Source organism: Anticarsia gemmatalis, chromosome 2 (genome assembly GCF_050436995.1).
Source record: "Anticarsia gemmatalis isolate Benzon Research Colony breed Stoneville strain chromosome 2, ilAntGemm2 primary, whole genome shotgun sequence".
Classification (NCBI taxonomy): domain Eukaryota; kingdom Metazoa; phylum Arthropoda; class Insecta; order Lepidoptera; family Erebidae; genus Anticarsia; species Anticarsia gemmatalis.
The window spans coordinates 4,555,537-4,573,721 of record NC_134746.1 but is presented as its reverse complement, the minus strand read 5'-3'; the positions used below and the strand labels follow the sequence as shown (position 1 = coordinate 4,573,721).

General features: G+C 34.6%; 3 protein-coding genes across 3 annotated transcripts in view; 2 read left to right on the top strand and 1 right to left on the bottom strand.

Annotated features, from left to right (window-relative positions):
- Positions 1-1,531: 1,531 nt before the first annotated feature.
- Positions 1,532-3,862, bottom strand: RpS8 (ribosomal protein S8). Its single transcript, XM_076125469.1, has 6 exons — positions 3,714-3,862; positions 3,383-3,489; positions 3,071-3,170; positions 2,780-2,955; positions 2,080-2,209; positions 1,532-1,674 (listed from the first exon to the last, which is right to left on the bottom strand). The coding sequence occupies exons 1-6, from the start codon at positions 3,715-3,717 to the stop codon at positions 1,565-1,567; spliced, it is 627 nt and encodes a 208-aa protein (XP_075981584.1). The 5' UTR covers positions 3,718-3,862; the 3' UTR covers positions 1,532-1,564.
- Positions 3,863-4,620: 758 nt separating this feature from the next.
- On the top strand, positions 4,621-5,478 carry mago (mago, exon junction complex subunit). The gene is made up of 2 exons (XM_076122497.1): positions 4,621-5,041; positions 5,247-5,478. The coding sequence occupies exons 1-2, from the start codon at positions 4,784-4,786 to the stop codon at positions 5,427-5,429; spliced, it is 441 nt and encodes a 146-aa protein (XP_075978612.1). The 5' UTR covers positions 4,621-4,783; the 3' UTR covers positions 5,430-5,478.
- A 1,175-nt stretch (positions 5,479-6,653) lies between these two features.
- Positions 6,654-18,185, top strand: part of pum (pumilio) — a 70,700-nt gene continuing 59,168 nt past the window's right edge. The window contains exons 1-5 of the mRNA XM_076125450.1: positions 6,654-7,527; positions 7,721-8,218; positions 16,267-16,399; positions 16,966-17,115; positions 17,238-17,424. Of these exons, the coding sequence (XP_075981565.1) occupies positions 7,312-7,527; positions 7,721-8,218; positions 16,267-16,399; positions 16,966-17,115; positions 17,238-17,424 (1,184 nt within the window). The 5' untranslated portion in view covers positions 6,654-7,311. The remainder of the gene's footprint in view (positions 7,528-7,720; positions 8,219-16,266; positions 16,400-16,965; positions 17,116-17,237; positions 17,425-18,185) is intronic.

The following is an 18,185-nucleotide window of genomic DNA, read 5'->3' as shown; positions in this document are numbered from 1 at the left end:
CTTTTTATTGTGTTAAATGTCCAATAGACTCCAAAAAACACAAATAAACCCTAAAGACCCTGAGGTCTTACGAATTTTCGATCAGGACTTACGAATTTTCGATGAGGTCTTACGAATTTTCTATCAGGTCTTACGAATTTTCGATGAGGTCTTGCGAATTTTCGATCATGTCTTACGAATTTTCGATGAGGTCTTACGAATTTTCGATCAGGTCTTACGAATTTTCGATGAGGTCTTGCGAATTTTCGATCATGTCTTACGAATTTTCGATGAGGTCTTACGAATTTTCGATCATGTCTTACGAATTTTCGATGAGGTCTTACGAATTTTCGATCAGGTATTACGAATTTTCGATGAGGTCTTACGAATTTTCGATCAGGTCTTACGAATTTTCGATGAGGTCACGTGTCCTGAAGCGAGTTGAGAAGTTTTTACCCATTCCGAAGAAGTGCGCAAAGCCGCTAAAGAAGTTTTCACTCCAAAAATATTGATTTCAAAAAGATGCTATTTTTTGAGGTCATGTGATGCTTCAATATACAACGTGTCCCAAAACTCAACGTCAAAACGATAACCTGAGCTAGGCCGAGTTGTGTTGGCTCTCAAAAAATAACAAAAAAAATCTATCACATGTAGTTTCAAAATGACAACCATTTTTGTAAAATTGCCACCCTCTGATGAGTTTACGTCTACTGTGGCTACAAATGACTTCTTTAAAGTTCTTTTTTGTGTGGAGTATTCCCAAGTAACACTCCTACAAATTTCAATTCATTATTTGCACAGTACTTCATGCGAATTTCTAAAAATATCCCTTTTATGGCGAACTATGCCTGGAAAATGATTTCATCACTCAACTTTGATAGCCTGTCCTGAAAAATAATTGTACTACGCTTTTTCGGCATGTACGCTTAAAAGTTGGCGCATTTAATGAGCTTTTGAAAATGGTATAACACTTACTAAATTATTTTATAGACGACGAGAAAATAAAAAAGTATCTTAAGATAGTTGATATTTTACTTATTATTAGTTCGTCATAAAACTTTCTCAAAATTATTCTAATATTTTTTTAGAGCCAACACAACTCGGCTTAGCTCAGGTTTTCGTTTTGACGTTGAGTTTTGGGACACGTTGTACGTACGATACGTAGATCATCCATATATACAGAGCATCCAAAGCAGCCCTCAGATATCAGCACTAGACAAATCGGGAATGTGAGATTGGCCAACAGCAGAGGAAAACCAAAACAGAATACTGAATTTGGAAAAATACTGACAATACTGACCGATTTTCGAAAATACTGACTTTTACTGACCATGTCCAAAAATACTGACTTTACTGACCTGTTTCGGCCCCTGAAAAGCAGAATAGAACTAAGTGCATCTGATAGAGCTGCACGTGTGTTTGTAAAACTTTTGATATATCAAATGTACATATTTACTGTGTGGTTCCTTTTTGCATAAATACAGACAATAATTAATAATGTTAACTTGAAAGGTCTAGTGAAGAAGGTGTTTTATCAAATAAAAGAGTCAAATATTTTTTTAAAGTTTATTTTACATTACACTTCTCACTTCGCCCTCTTGGATTTGATCTTTCTTAAGTAGAACTCGAGCTCCTTGCCCTCCAGGATGTAGCCATCGGCACGGCCGCATTGACCGGGTCGACTCGCCACACATGCTGCAAAAATAACAAGGTGCATCAGTAATGTGCAAAAAATGTTAAGTAAAGCTAATTGAAATAAACTAGACTCAGAGTAACTATGACAAGCAAGATCATACAACTGCTAGATTGTTCCCAAAACGGTACCAATCTATTACGCAGTTTCAAAACTTCTCGATTTCATCACTGAATTGAAAAGAGATAATGAATAATTTTATTATGCAGAAATATTGCACTAATTTACTTCAGAACAGAATATAACTAAAGATTCCTAAATTAATAAGATATAATTATCAAATACAAAAGTATTAATATTATGTTCATGTATTTAGCATTATATTTTTGTAATATAATGCTAAATATGATATAATCATAAGCTCACTTTTTGTTATTAACCAAGAATGAGGATTAAGAGCAACTCACCCAACAGACGACCAGTATGGAACTGCTCTTCAATAGGACCTTCAACCTTGGCGGTACGCTGTCTTGCTACATACTTCTTGGCTGTCTTCTGGCTGCGTTTCTTGTTGATGATAGCATCTTCAGCCTCCGTCTATATTGAAAAGAATTCAGAATTTAATTCATTTATATATTGTAGCCTTTGACTTTATAACATTTTATAAAATTATGCAATTTTAATGTAGCTCAGGATATGCAAAAATCATGGCATTGTCATTTGACACGCAATTATCATCATTTAGCTAGTGTACTCTACATAACCTACAAACAAGTATAACTAGAGAGTGGTGAAGTATTCAAAAATATTTCAAAACTTGTTGAGGTAATCAGCTGGTACCAACAACATAACAAATAGACACATTAATATCTCATTCAAAATAACAGATGCTATCCAGTGATCAAACAATTCCATTAGTGTTTCATTATAGAAAGAATTAGATTATTTCTAAATGTAAAACTAGAGAACGGCTGGATATAATCCACACATTTCATTGAGTTAGTCTAAAGGGAGGAATTGTTTTTAAACTTGAAATGGTAAGGAGAGTTAAGTATTGAAAACTTCAGCATACAATCTTAGATCAAATTTTATCCAAATGTCTGTTTTAACAAGTATAGACAAAGTATTATATAGTTTTAGCAAACATAGCTTATGAGATGATCTTACCAGTTTGGCACCCTTCTTCCTGCCAAGGGGCTGCAGGTAGTGAGACTCATACCACTGCCTGAAGGGTGTAGCATCCACCACAACAATTGCATTCTTCACTAAAGTCTTGGTACGCACCAACTCATTGTTGGAAGCATTGTACACAACATCAATGATACGGGTCTTGCGGGTAGAGCCTGAAATACAAACATTACAATTACTTATTAATAATTACACAAAATTAATACATAAATGGAAATCACCGCCAGATAGGTGATATAGGTTATGAATTGAATTTCTCAAAATACGTACACTCTGAACCCCATGAGAAGTTTCCAGTGTCTAGACGCAGAGCACGATACTTGGTGTTACCACCGCGAGAGCGCACCAAGTGGATACGCTGGGCTCCAAGCTGAAAACAAACATTTGTTTTAGAAAAAATACAACTTCACCTGCCAAATTGACTGACCCAAACATACATGTGAATCTAAAGCTATAACGATACGTGATAATACGTGTTTCTGATAGTAACTAATAACTCCGAAAGTAAAATTAATTAGATACACACATGGTTAAATCTCGTGCAACTAAAATACATAATTTAGGTTATAATACACTGCTCACCTTAGTGTTGGCAGCCGGGCGACCTAACTCATACTTCCTCTTCTTACGGATGGGCGCGCGTTTGCCGCCCGTTGCCCTCCGTTTATGCCAGTGATCACGACTGATACCTGTATTAGAGAAAAATCATAATATCTCATACAACACTTCACCGACATCCTTATTACTGATCACAACAATCTGGCTTTTTCACAATATTTAGCACAAATACAAATAATCGTTTGTTTGCCACTTAAGCCACACACGAATTACCATGAGGATTATACAGATGAAGCGATATTTACTAGGATATTTCTCGATTTATTTCAATAACACCAAAACTAAAGTTACTCACCCATCTTGGCTGGGTCAGAAAAGAAAAGGTTTGTTTGACAGACGGAACTTCTATACCTCTACAGCTTTGTAGTCTATGCTTCTTTGTCTATGTGCGATCTTGAGAATCCCTCTCAAACCGGCTTTTTGGTACACTCCGATATTATATTACAGAGACGCAGGAGATTATGTTTTCTTCGAAAATTCTTATAGTAGATTGTTACTAAGGAATAATCTTTCGAATACATTAAATTTTTCTTTTGAGTCGGAATACAAAGGACCGCGTCGAGAAGGCGCCCCTTTTCAGCAAGGACAAATTTCACTTAAAGCAAAATTTTAGCTTAGATATTAACGCAAAACATAATTAAAATACTATAGCTAGAAGTTTACTTATATTATTGCTAAAAAATCACCAGACACAGTTCGCGGACGTATAGTCACAATGAAAAACAAATGCTGGATCAACTAACAGTAATGTCACTATTTGAACAGAGAATGTTATATTTTTAATAATATAAAACTACAAAATTATTCATTATTCTTCCAGTCAAGCATTCGAATAAATTCATTATAATATTATATTATTTCTCAAGACGCTTATTTAAATTCAGCACATTTAATTTTATTTCTGGTACAATAAAAAAACTGCTCCTGTAATCTGAACAGTAGAATAGTAAGAACTACCTACTGTATCTAGTTAATAATAAATTAAAATGAACAGTTTTTTTTCAGGAGGGTCCAAACAAACGAACCAAATATAAAAAGTCACGCATGTTTCCCACGGGAGAAAGGCAGATATAAGAATAGTATTATGTAAGTTAAGCAAATTACAATAATATATTCAAGTTAGTGTAATAATATTTTCCCATTTTCTGGATTTGCAGATTCCAGAGGAGGATAATGCCTTGTCTATGTTTTTCTTACTTATTTGTCATCTGTGGCTGTGGATAATATGTCAATGCACGCGCGCCGGTCAACGCTCGTCGCTCATTAACTTTCTTCCAAGCAAAGTTATTCTCAGTGTGCTTGCTTTGCAGTGATAAAAGTGTTTTCATTTGTTAAACTGGCGTTATTTCAATATTGAAGTCAATCATGTCTTCTGATTTTTATATACGTTATTACGTCGGCCATAAAGGGAAGTTTGGCCACGAGTTTTTAGAATTCGAATTTCGCCCTGATGGCAAATTGCGTTATGCAAATAATTCTAATTACAAAAATGATACCATGATTCGCAAAGAAGCATACGTGCATCCCTGTGTTATGGAAGAGTTGAAGAGAATTATTATAGACTCTGAAATAATGCATGAAGATGATCGGTTGTGGCCACAACCAGACAGAGTTGGTAGACAGGTTGGTAATCCGATGTTTATGTTGTTAAAAAACAGGATATCTTAACCAGTGATTTCTGAATGTAATTTATCTAAATTCGGTGTTTTCAACGTACTCAAAAGACAATGAGATAATAACAACAATGTTCAATTGTCTCTCTTATGTTTTCCTGCCACCTGTATAAATATTGCGGTATATAATTAATCATTATATCATTCTTTCACAGGAGTTGGAGATAGTTATTGGGGAAGAACACATTTCATTTACTACCTCCAAGACTGGATCATTAGTTGATGTGAATCAATCTCGGGATCCAGAAGGCCTCCGTGGTTTCTACTACCTTGTCCAAGATCTCAAATGCTTAGTATTTTCCCTCATTGGTCTGCATTTCAAGATCAAACCCATATAAGCTATAATATCTTGTATACTTTAAGTGAAATAAACATTTTCAAAACATATTTGTTCTAACATCATTGTCACCAATTATTATACAATCCTTGGTTAAGAAATTAAGACATCAATAAAATGTCAAATATTTAACTTGCCTATTAGTCACATTACTTTGCCTAAGTTTTAGTGTTAGTAACTATGTTAGTTTGTAACAAGCTGTAGAGAAATAAAGAAAGATGTACTGGGAAACAAATTAAGGCCAACTGGTGGCTCATACAGAGTTCATGTTAGGTTGAATACTAGAGGATGGCATTAATCGGCTCAGTGGAGAAGCCGTGCCGCTAATAACTTTCGCAACAGCAAGACGGCATCAGGCAAAACCGAACTAAATAATAAAATACGATTTTTCGGGAATTGATAACCATTCGCCTGCTGCGAGTAAACAATCGTCTTGGCAACAGTCGATTTATGCCGATCGGCTTTTAGCTATATATTTTAGTTCGGTAATGCTGAGAAAGTAAGACGAAGGCGAGATGCCAACCACATTTGAAACTAGTACCTACTTATGTTATAAAGGGAATGGGACTACTTAGCGCTTTGGAATGAGAGCGGGATAATATATCTACAACTATGGACATTTCTTTAAAAATAATAGGCTATTGGCACCAGCTGCCGTTATCCTATAAAACTTGATCAGATACAAAATAACTAACGTATAGGAATGAAATAAAAATTTTACTTCATTATTAAACTAAAATATATTGTAATTTAGAACTGACTAGAATATCAATAGTTAAATTTATTTTGAAGCTAGCAATAAATAACTTTTCAGAATATGTAAAAAGAAAGCCGTAATGTTTACATTCTGTGGTACTTTTGACAACAGAATTTCGTTTCTTTTTACATAATATCATGTTGTCCAGCAATAACAAATAAACTGTTTATATATTTATGCAAATAAAATGAGACTAAAATTTATAAAAAAAATATTTTATTCTCTGTTTATGTTCCATTATTTTTTGCTAATGATAAATATAAATACGTTAATATTCTATATTGGGAATAGTGTTGTAATATTCAGACACCCGGTAATAAAACATACAATTATAAAAAAAGAGAGAAAATACTTACATGGGTATAAATTAGTTCGTAAGGCACCTAATTTCGCGATTTTTTTATCAAAACATACATATAGAGGAACGTTTTTGGCATTATGTATTTATGTTTATAGTATAGTTTTGCGCGTTGCGCGCGCATCGCATCTGCCCGACCGACCGATTATGGCGGACAGGCAGTGAAGAATGTTTGTCGTCTTTTCTAAATCAGAAAGTATCGACAGCAGCCAATGGCATAAACCGGGTTTTTTGTAAAAATTGTACATTGTAAATAGTTCTGTGTACATATAGTAATTATATTTGTGCTCGTTTTGTTTTAGAAATTGTGTGAATAGTGTATTATTTTGAGTGTTTATTCAGTTCAGTTTTCGACGCCGACAAATAGCTAAATCTTAACGTTAGTACATTAGCAAAACCCTTATAACTTCTAAATTCGAAAATTCTCAGGTTTCGTATCCTAGAAATCATTGATTTCACTTCTTGTCTTTGTTTCGATCCGTCAAGGAGACCGTTGCAGTAGGTGCAATATTTTGGTTTCCCTTAGCGGCTGTCATCGTGCTTTGATAAAACTTCTGTCATTACAAAGACAAAAAGACAGATTTAGTCGCTAAATGGCTTCAATAACGCGATCTGTTTGTCGTATGTAGTATACTGGATAATGTAATGCGGTTTAATTACACATCAGGCTGTATTATAACTGGAAGTAGCGCTGTATATCTGTGAACGGGAAGATCGAGAGACATTTTGTGTTTACGGTTGCGAAGGATTGAAGTGTTGTGAAACTGAATGCTCGAACCTCACGGTAGCCCAATGAAGTGGCCGGGAACGGGGGCGGAAGAAGAGGCGGGCGAAGCTGGCTTGCAGAGCACGCGTGCATCACAAGCTCGCAGCCAGGACGATGCCACTGTGCATTACGTATTCCAACGAGAACCTCAAGAAGGGGAGCTGCCCTCCCTAGCCCCCAAACAACGTTGGGCGGTCGGAGACGATAGCATTGCTGAGGTTTGTTTACATAATTATCCGAATTGTTTTTATCTGTAGTTAATTATCAAACTCATAACCTAAAATTGCGTCAGACGTATATTTGCATTGAATTCCAAAATCAACAATAACACACATTTGTGAAACTTTTTTTTTATGAAAAGCAACAACATTTTACTATGTAGTATTTACATATAAATGTTTCACATTTCAGAACCCTGATAAATGGAAGAATCCCAATCCTATAAACATGAACAATATGCATCAACAAGGCCAAGTGCAACTTAAAAATTCTCAAACAAGTCAACAACAGTTTATCAATCAAGCCATAGCTTCATCTGTTGGTACTCTGGCTATAAATCCTTCAGTTATTGGAAGTCACCCTGCTCACTTGACAACCAACATGGTACACACACAGTTGGCTCCATTGCAGAATCCAACATTGGGTAACAGCCTGACTATTCAGAACAGTGCTGTGATGTTGCCTCCCCTCCAGGGCATGCAGAATGCACCACAATTGGGACAACAAGGATTGTATGATATTCACCAGCATCATGGAAATGCTATGCAAGCCATAAATGGCATTGGAAAAAATACTGAGCACTTAATGTATTTGAGTCAGGCAGGAATGTTGGCACCTGGCACTAATCAGTTTCTCCAACAAGGCCAGAATCAACTTGGACTTACCCAAGTGGCTGCCATCAGAAACCAGGTAATAAATACTTTATTATTATCCATTAATGTTAGTCCAAACACATTAAGCAAACTGATTAGGATACATTTCTTTCCTATCTTTTGAGTAGGAAAAGTTTGACTCTTATTTTCAATTCTAACCTTCAAAAATATCCTTATTTTACCTGTTTGTTAAATAAAAAGTAGATTTTAATGCTAAGAGGAAATTTAAACTTGCTGTGTAATAATAAAGTCCAGTGAAATACACATGTACCTATATAAAAATAATAGAAACTAATAAGGTACTTACTTCTCTTGTAAATTGACAGACTTTGTTAAGACTTAATAAAATCCATTGTGTATACCGTGTACAATTTGATGGTACAAATATATTTGTTATATATGACTTTGTTATTTTGTTATAATAATGCACTAAGACATAAATGAGTTAAATTCATTATAGTTTTATAAACAATACATTGATCTACCTTTAGGAAGCCATGAAAAATGATTGATGTACTAAAACATGTTATTTATATAGTTAATCTGATAGTATAGCTTATAAACATGAACTAAGTAAAGGCTGCTGAGAGTAGTGACTGAAACATAGTTTACAAAAACAAACATCTAACATCTTAGCTATTTACTACTAATTATTATACAAATTACAATATTATTATGTTATTCACTCTGGTTACAGTGTAGTTAGTGTAGGTACACTCATATGTACATCCTTTTCCCCATTTATGCTTGGGTTTGATTCATAACAATAAAATTACCTTAACAGTGTAGTATAAATATGATTGTAACTAATTAAACTATTATAGAGGTGTAACAAACACTTTTTACTTAAAATTAATTACTTTTCAATATTAGTTCACGAAGTTATTGGTATTTTGTAGGTTTGTTTAAGGTCTTAATATCTATTTGAATAATTTTAGTTGTTACCCACATAATATGTGTATTTACAAAACAAACTCAAATTGTTTGATACAGTAGAAGATACTAAAAATATCAGAAAATAAGACTTAATAATTACTCTTAATTTTATATCCTTCAATACCTATTATAATGTGGAGATTACTAAATTTGGTTTATAGTTAGATCTTACACTTTATCAGAATCTGTTTAATTAAATGCTTATAATAAGCATGCTTAATTTAACTTCTTCCCAAATTTAACTTAACTTACCCCCAAGTGCAGCAATTCTTTACATCCTACTAATCCTTTACATTCCTGATAAATATTACATAAAGTAACATATATTTTTTATAATATTTTACAGTTTCTTATGATTACACTCACAAGTATACTATTACATAGAAAATTAAAAAAAAAACTGTTATGAAATGGTTGTATAAAAAAGGTAAAAGTTATATAAAGATGGTAAAATTATTGGAAACAAAAACAAAGAACTATTGTTAAAAAAACAAACTCAAGGAATTTGGTAAATAGTATATTATGGTTGGACCGTATTGTATCACTCACTGTATGACAAGATGTATGGATGTGAATGAAGCAAGGCAATTTTGTAAGGATTATGCTATGTGGAGTTCTTTGGTCTCTGCCTACCCCTATGGGGAAAATGGTATGTTTATTGTTTATCACCACATTGTAATGAATTAGATAAATTACATATAATGCTCATGTTTTCATTGATGTGAGACAAATAAATAAAACATTTACATTATATTATACTTGATCACATAATTTCATTAGAAATAAAAACAAAACATGTTTCTATTGTATAATATTGTTTATTTTATACATATTTAGTTGCTATTAGGAATAAACTGTAGTTTCACATTAGCTGCAGATTAGATAAAGAAGAAGATATAAAACAAAGATTTGTTGTAATTTTTGTACTTATCCCATGTAACATTATTATTGTAACTTGTCTTTCTATTAAGCCTCATATTGTTTCTGTAGGAAGCTTATGTTATTGTATAATTCAGTGGAGCCACTAGGTCCCCATTGCATGCATAAATATCATCAGTCAAACCCCTAAAAATATGATTTTTGCAAGAATCTCCCCTTAACACAAAAATCCATCTCCTTGCTACATGGTTCAGCAGAGTAGCCATAGTGTTGACTAATAAGTAACTAATGATGCATAAAAAAAATATTGTATTTACAGAAAACTTTAGGAAGTAATAAAACAAACCTATTGTTTTAGTTTTATATAGCTTTTTAGTGAACTCAAGTATTAATTGAAAATATTTATTGAGGGTCTTATTACTAATGATAACATAATTTCAAAGCAGTAGCATCAGAAGGTCAGGTCAAGGGTACATTGCATAAATTATATGCATCATGTAGAATAAAATATAGACACATAAAATCAATAAAACACTTGTAGGCATTCAGATTCATATTTACTATGAAAAGTTTAAATAACCAGTGCCAATAAAATAAGCTTTGTCTTTTCAATGTAACCAACTTGGCCACTGTACTACTGTCTATAGTCTCTCTCCCATAGTATCCAATAAAGGTTTTTCAGTAATGACAGTGTGACGATAAAGTCAGGAAGTAGTAGTAAAAGCAGGTTTACCGATAGTTATCAAACAAGTTTGCACACCAAATATTCATGAACTACATTCCAGTTTCAATAACAGACCCTTAATTATTACCAAATTGATGACTAAAAGATGTTTTGACCAACTGATTCTGTAGTTTGCAACCTCAGACAGATTTTTCTTGCCAAGATTATATATTAAGTTGTGAATGAATGAAAGACGACCGAATGAGAGATATAGTAAAATAGAGTTTAATTCTTTTTCGATTTTCCCTATGAGACTGGCATAGTGGCCTCGAGTGACTGAAGTCTCGAACAATTGTAGATAAAAAAATATAATATATTTCAGTTTTCCTAAAGATAAGCAATTTCATCTTGCTACGCCGCCTAAAAACCGAGTGAAGAGCAAAAATACCTTAACACAAAAGAAATTTATTTTATAAATAAAGTCCACGCAATTCAATGCATGCGGGCACTAGCTTGTAGAAGTTATTTCAAGAACTTAATACCATTGACGGAAGTACATCGTTTTGCTATACTATTACTATTATCCAATAATATTTAGTAGGTATCTTACATTTAATTTTCGTGTCAATGGGTCAATTAATCTAGATACCTTTACTCTAACCCTTTTATTCATTAACGCACAATAAACCTATTTTAGTTAAACAACTACTACAATATGTTTTCTCTCTTTCATTTCGCTAAGGAGTGAAAGAAACAATACTCTTTATAAGTCTTTTTATAACTTCATATATTATATATTCTTAAACTGCTCCATCAATGAATGGTAGAAAAAAAATTGCACCGACAACAATTTGTTCTCTGTAAAGTCAGAAAAAGAAAATATATACGTAAAACGTAATTTTTTTATCAGATTATTTTGTACACTTAGGCCTGATGTAGTAAAAGAGGTAAATTTCTTAAAAACACCTTCTATTGTTATTTACTGTTTATAAATTGTAATCGATTTCACAGTGTATACATAGGAGTTATGATTCTTTTAACGGCACTATCTCTTAAACGCGATTGGTAATTCAAATTAAGATCACGCGTGCGCGCACCCCGCTCTGTCTCCCTTAGGTAAACTTTTACTATGTAACAATTACCTATTTCTAATGCTGGGGCTACGTTAGCGGGCTATGGCGAATATTCGTGTTAACGCGATGAATGTGGCCGGGTTCATCGTGTCATCGCGTAGTATTCGGGCGAAGACGATGTAGTATCGAGGAGCTGTCGGTAAACTGGCGCGAATCAAAGGGATTTGTCGCGCCAATATTCGCTTAGGTGGCTACATCTACGTCAATTCAGTGTCGTCCGGACTTTGAAGCGAGACGGACGTGCATTTAATTTTTTACACTATGGAGTGGAGTAACATTTTTAATTAACCGCTCACGTCTCCGCACAACAAACTGAACAGCACAATTCACGATGCATCGCGTCAACTCGACACGAATCTTCGCCCGCCTTATGCTGGGGCTACATTAGCGGGCTATGGCGAATATTCGTGTTAACGCGATGAATGTGGCCGGGTTCATCGTGTCATCGCGTAGTATTCGGGCGAAGACGATGTAGTATCGAGGAGCTGTCGGTAAACTGGCGCGAATCAAAGGGATTTGTCGCGCCAATATTCGCTTAGGTGGCTACATCTACGTCAATTCAGTGTCGTCCAGACTTTGAAGCGAGACGGACGTGCATTTAATTTTTTACACTATGGAGTGGAGTAACGAAAAAGTGTTAGAATTCATTCAATTTTATAGCACAAGGCACGATGCATCGCGTCAACTCGACACGAATCTTCGCCCGCCTTAATGTAGACAAGAACATCGCCCATACCCGAACACGATGTTTTTGTCGCGCCAACACCATACGAATCTTCGCTCGCTAATGTAGCCCCAGCATTAATGTAGACAAGAACATCGCCCATACCCGAACACGATGTTTTTGTCGCGCCAACACCATACGAATCTTCGCTCGCTAATGTAGCCCCAGCATAAGATACGTAGTGATAGAGATGCAGAAAGAACAAGAGATTTAATTTAAGTTACAACTCCATATTCATAAAAGATACATTCGCTTGTTGGGTATGGGTCATGCCTGTTAATTTGTGCAAGAAGCAAGTATCTGCCCCCTACGGCCAGTTATCGATTTGTTGTGTTATTTTGTGGAAATGTTGACACTTGACGGAAACATTTGAGACGCATCAGTTTAGTCCTTGTGCAGTATTTGCCGCGTATCATTTCTTGATCTTTATAGTCCTACACTTATTTTAAAGTAGGCCTGTTGAAATAATGTTGTATGGCATCACATTATAAAAATGACTCTGAATCAAATGGGCGGACGTCCATTTGATTGTTTTCCCTAGAACAAGTCCTACTCTAAAATAAAGCTCCATAACTATAGTGTTCCTCCAATATTGTTACTAGGATTTTTTAAACCACGACTATCCCACTGCTGCGTAAGGGCCTTCTCTCTAAATCATTTTGTAATACCTACTATGATTTCATTTTATAAAAATATCAGAGTAACATGAAAGACAGAAAAAGTTAAGTCTTTAAACATATTTTCAGATAGACTATCTGTGGATTCATATTTTCGTTATCAAAAGATTTTTAGTGTACTTTTACACCTTTTACAGTGTACCTACAGTTAACTCCTCAACCATTACTGTATTCTAGAGGGGTTTTCTATATTCTGTTTTTTTTACACTATCAGTAACATCGGAATTACCAAAATATTGACCGGTCGTTAAATAACATTAAAGGCGACTTCGTTCTATACAAAACAAAACTTACCACAGATCTTGGTTACAAGTTTGTATTTATATTCTATGGTTATCCAATTTTGGTTTGCGCGCCATCTATCACACCAACATACCAAACTTTCCTTCGTGCGACGCTCCCTTGTATGGGGAATTTTAACGCAGGCGCTGTGGTCGGCGTACGTCCTTTGTTCGAAACAAGTCAACATTGTATTATTTGAGTTTGGATCTTTCTAGTTTTATTTCGCTGCTTATAAACAGTTTAGTGTAAGAAATGTGCTCTATTATTGATGTGAACTGTGGATTTAGTATATTTAACTAGTGTTTTGCGTATAAAGTGTTATTTTCTCGCGATAAGCTTTCCTTGTAGTACATGACTGAGCTTTAGGCGGATTGTACGCATGAAACCCTTGAGCGACTTTTTTTTCGAATCTGATGTTAAGGATATGGGCCCCGACATGGTGAGTTTTATGGTTTCATGTTGTAGATTCTTTAAGTTGGTTATTGTTTTAAGTCATGAGATTGCGATATTCTTGGTTTTTTTAAGCAACAGGTCCGTTTTTGTTTTGTTTACTTGTCACCGGCGTCCGCCATTTCTGATTCAGAATTTGTTCACCGGTTCTAACATAGTTATTTCCTCGGTTTTTATGTTGTGAGAATACGATTAACTGTAAAATATAGTGTTAGGTCGACTAAAATTTTATATCCTATTTAGGCAGTAAACGGCTTCGACTTACGATTAACTCTTATTATGTCGCCTATAACCCGACAATGGTGTTACCAACTATTGCATCTATATGTACAAACAAGAAAAGTTTCATTCATATTTCGTTGCTGTTGTAGGTTATTTTTATTTTTGTTTACAAAAACATACTATTCTTTAACTTTTGAGTATTTGGCTGATTAACGAACCTTTACATAAGACTAGTGCCCTTTTAATATGTAATAACTGAATACTCACACGATTAATTTTTTACCCATTGTTGATTATAATTATTTTAAATTTATACATTGCTAACAAATAAGCTGTTGTCAATCGGTGTTACTATGTATTTATTGTAAACTACAAGAAAGTTTGTTTGGTTGTATACATCTATGTGTTATATTCTGCTTTCTAACAACAATACATTTATTTAATTTAAGCATCAGACATTTTTGGCGTTTTGAGAGTATACACATTTATGACCCTATGTAATGTATTAATTTAATTTTGGTCATACATGTATAAACATTTGAAGCATTGTGATCGTTTCAGTTTCCGAGTTTCTTGTTTATGTTTTTGGTGGCAGTCTGAATTTCTATAACATTGTTAGGAATAAGCAGTTGACAAATACATTATGCTCTTGCATCATCTGTATGCATTTAACCTGATAGCAATTAAATTATGTAGGTTATTAAAAACTAACCATTGAGAAGTTCCTTTGTGTTAAAGCATCTGAAGTTCATGAAGAATCTTAATCATTATTTGGGACAGAATATTTTAAGAATTTAATGAATTACTTGGTACCTATTAATTTACTTCTTCAATGAGGTATATTGTTTTTGGTTTTGGTGATTTGCCTGTGATTTTATTGAATAAATGCAAAACAACATAAGACATAACCCAACATCATAAGACTTTTGGTTGATTTCACTTCCTCTACATAAGAGTATCTGTTAGCATAACAATTTGGATTTGATAGCCTCTTTTGATAAATTTGGTGCCACTTTCTGTCAGGAAAACTACTCTTTACTTAACCTTTAGTCGTGAAACTAAGAATTGTGTGGGAAAGTTCGTTATACTTTTCTGTCTGGTCAGTAGGTGTTCTTATCATAATAAACAATGACATAGACGCATTTGTAAACTTTATCAGTATATCAAGTTTCTGTAAACATATTGTGACTGTTCTATGACTTGGTATAGGTAGCATTTGGTGGCAAGCTATAACTTAAGTTCAACAAGCAAAGTAAACATTTTTATTCCTGGTTAGATTTATTATTCTTTTTATTTGTAATGACAAAGCAACAAAAATTAGAAATTCACCCTACCCTTCAGTTTTTAGGGCAAGGACCGATTCAATTGAATATAACTAGGCGATTTTAAAATGTGATCAACATGATAAAGTACCACCACCTCTTGTACATTTGGTCAGTTTTAAAACTATTAAGACTGCTGAAACTACTATACGGCATTCATATTATTATGAACAAAAACAAATATTTTAACTGAACTCAATGTAAGTACTACACACTGTAACATGTTAAAAACATTGTTTTGCCGCGCAAGCAGAGGTGCCTCATCGCACTCATGTTACTTGAAAGTAACCACCAATTAGCATAAACAACAGACCTACATAGTAATTTAAAATTGAGAGAGTTGTTTTTATCTGTCAGTTAAATTATTTAAAAAACTTGGAAATTTGAATAAACTTTGGTCAACCTAAGGTTCCAGCGACGCGGACAGCGCAACTGTCGCGTTCATTATCGCTACAAAATTAGCAATATGATATGGAATAAAGTTATTCTTCTTTTAACTTAGCTTCATATAGACCTCAAGGTATTGTCGTAAACTTATTAGTTACTAGTTGACCAGGCGTACGTAGTGCCGCCTTACAGTCGATTCTGATTTTTGTATTTGTTTTTTTTTTGCAAATTAAAAAAATCTATTTCTCTATAAGAACCAAGCTCGCACTTCAAGGAATATTACAAAAAAAGAATTAGAGAAATTCTTAGAGTTAGAATGAAGTTGATGTCGAAATTTGCGCTTAGCAACACATTTAACTATTCATTTTTATATGTAAGATTAGTATTAACTTGATCACGTTTTATTCAGATTGCACCTGCTGCAAAGAAGTTATGGGACAAAGGGCCGGGCGCCGGCGGGGACAGCAAGGGACCTCCCCACCTGCCGCCGTTACAGCTTAACCACGAGCAGATGTGGCGTGACCCCACATGGTCTGCACAAGGTAACAACAACGGTTTTGCACATTAGATGTTCAACTTCTATTGAATGACGTATGACAGGGGTGACCAGCTTTATCAGAGTTAAGGTCGGCGTTATATTGTTAAAAATGGCCTAGCGCCTCTTTACTTATATCAATACTTCAAACGTTAAACAAATAAAGTTATGTACCGGCGAAATAGAAAAATGTTACAAGTTTGTCAGCGGTTGATGGCTACTTTGCGCAGTTTTGTTCCAAATTTTTTTTTTCATATTCCTACTATTATTAGGTACATGTGAAATTAGCTTGATTGGTTGGGCATTCCTGGCGTTGACATGTACTTAGTCTGACCCCTCTGACCGGCTGCGAAACTTAGCTCTTATTTTTGAGACGTAATACGTATTTATAAAACAAGTTGGATCAATTTCCTAGATATCTAGAACACAAATAAATCAATGGTTTGCTGCAACCTTCCTTTCTAAAATAGCCTAGGTACCTAAATGAAAATACATAATTTCGTACGTTTTTTGTTAAAACATTAATCGATCCTTAAACGCTATGAATTTAACACTAAGTTCTTCGTATTTTAGCAGTGGAACACAATGTAGGCGTACCCATGATGAGCACGCGCCGTGGAGTCGCGTTTCCCGGGGGCGACGCTGGTAGTATCTTGTCACCACGAGACACGGCCGGCCTCGGCGTGAAAATGGTCGAATATGTTCTAGGAGGATCACCTACAGGTATTATAGTGTATACATGGGTAGCAATATCAGTTAAACAATGCGTTATCTAAGACATAAGGTCCTGATTGCTGCCATTGTAGAGTATTTTTAGTAACTAGCCGTAACTAATATAGAAGTAGGTGGTGTTGCTACAGGCGGAGGTGAGAAAGTTGCTGGAGTGGTGGCCGGGCTGCGCGGCATGGTCCTCGAGGAGCGACCCGAGGACAAGTCTGCCTCGCCCTTTGAAAAAGACTTGCACGAGCTGCACGAGCATGGATCCCTTCCTAATGGGCTTCACAATGGACAAGAAGATGACAAAGCTTTCAAGTGAGCACATTACATTTATTTTTAGAAAATATGTTTACTAGTATGTTATTATACTTATTATACGATCAGGTATAGTGAGTGGTTTATTATAAATACTCAGCACTAATATTCAAGTATGTTATCTTATGTTAAAGTATGAGCGTTAGTACAACCTGTAGTAGCAAGAGAACGCTGTATTCTCTTAGTGGAATCTGCTTTTATGTGAATTGCCAAAGCGCATTCTGCTATTATTATGGATAGTAAAACTTTTTGATTGAATAAAAATAATCAAGTCTAGGCACACGTTACGCAAGTGGTTGATGGTTTGGACCCCCCAGACAACGCACCAATGACCTTTTCGCACATTTGAAAAAGTAGGAACTGAAGAACATTTTTGGAAAATTTTAAAAACTAGTTATTGCTTTTTATAGTTAAAATAGCTACTTCTCAGTTTAAGCCATTAGTATCGACATTTTCTACATTTTTTCTGGAAACTGCGTAAATGTGTAAGAATGCCAAACTTAATCCCGGTCCCGGTTTTAGCCCGGTCTAGTACAAAAAGAAATCAATTTTAGAACTTTATAGTAGGTATCGTATCTCCAAAATGGTGAGTCCTAATTTGAGTTAAAGGTACGGCAGTCCAGTTCAGATTCTTATGTCGTTTAGACAACTGTGTGCCTAACACGCTGTCTGATATATTATCCCATCATTTATTCGAAATAAGTTCCCTTTTGATGATTATACAGTTAGACTATGAGGTGACGATTTTACAATATCAGGTA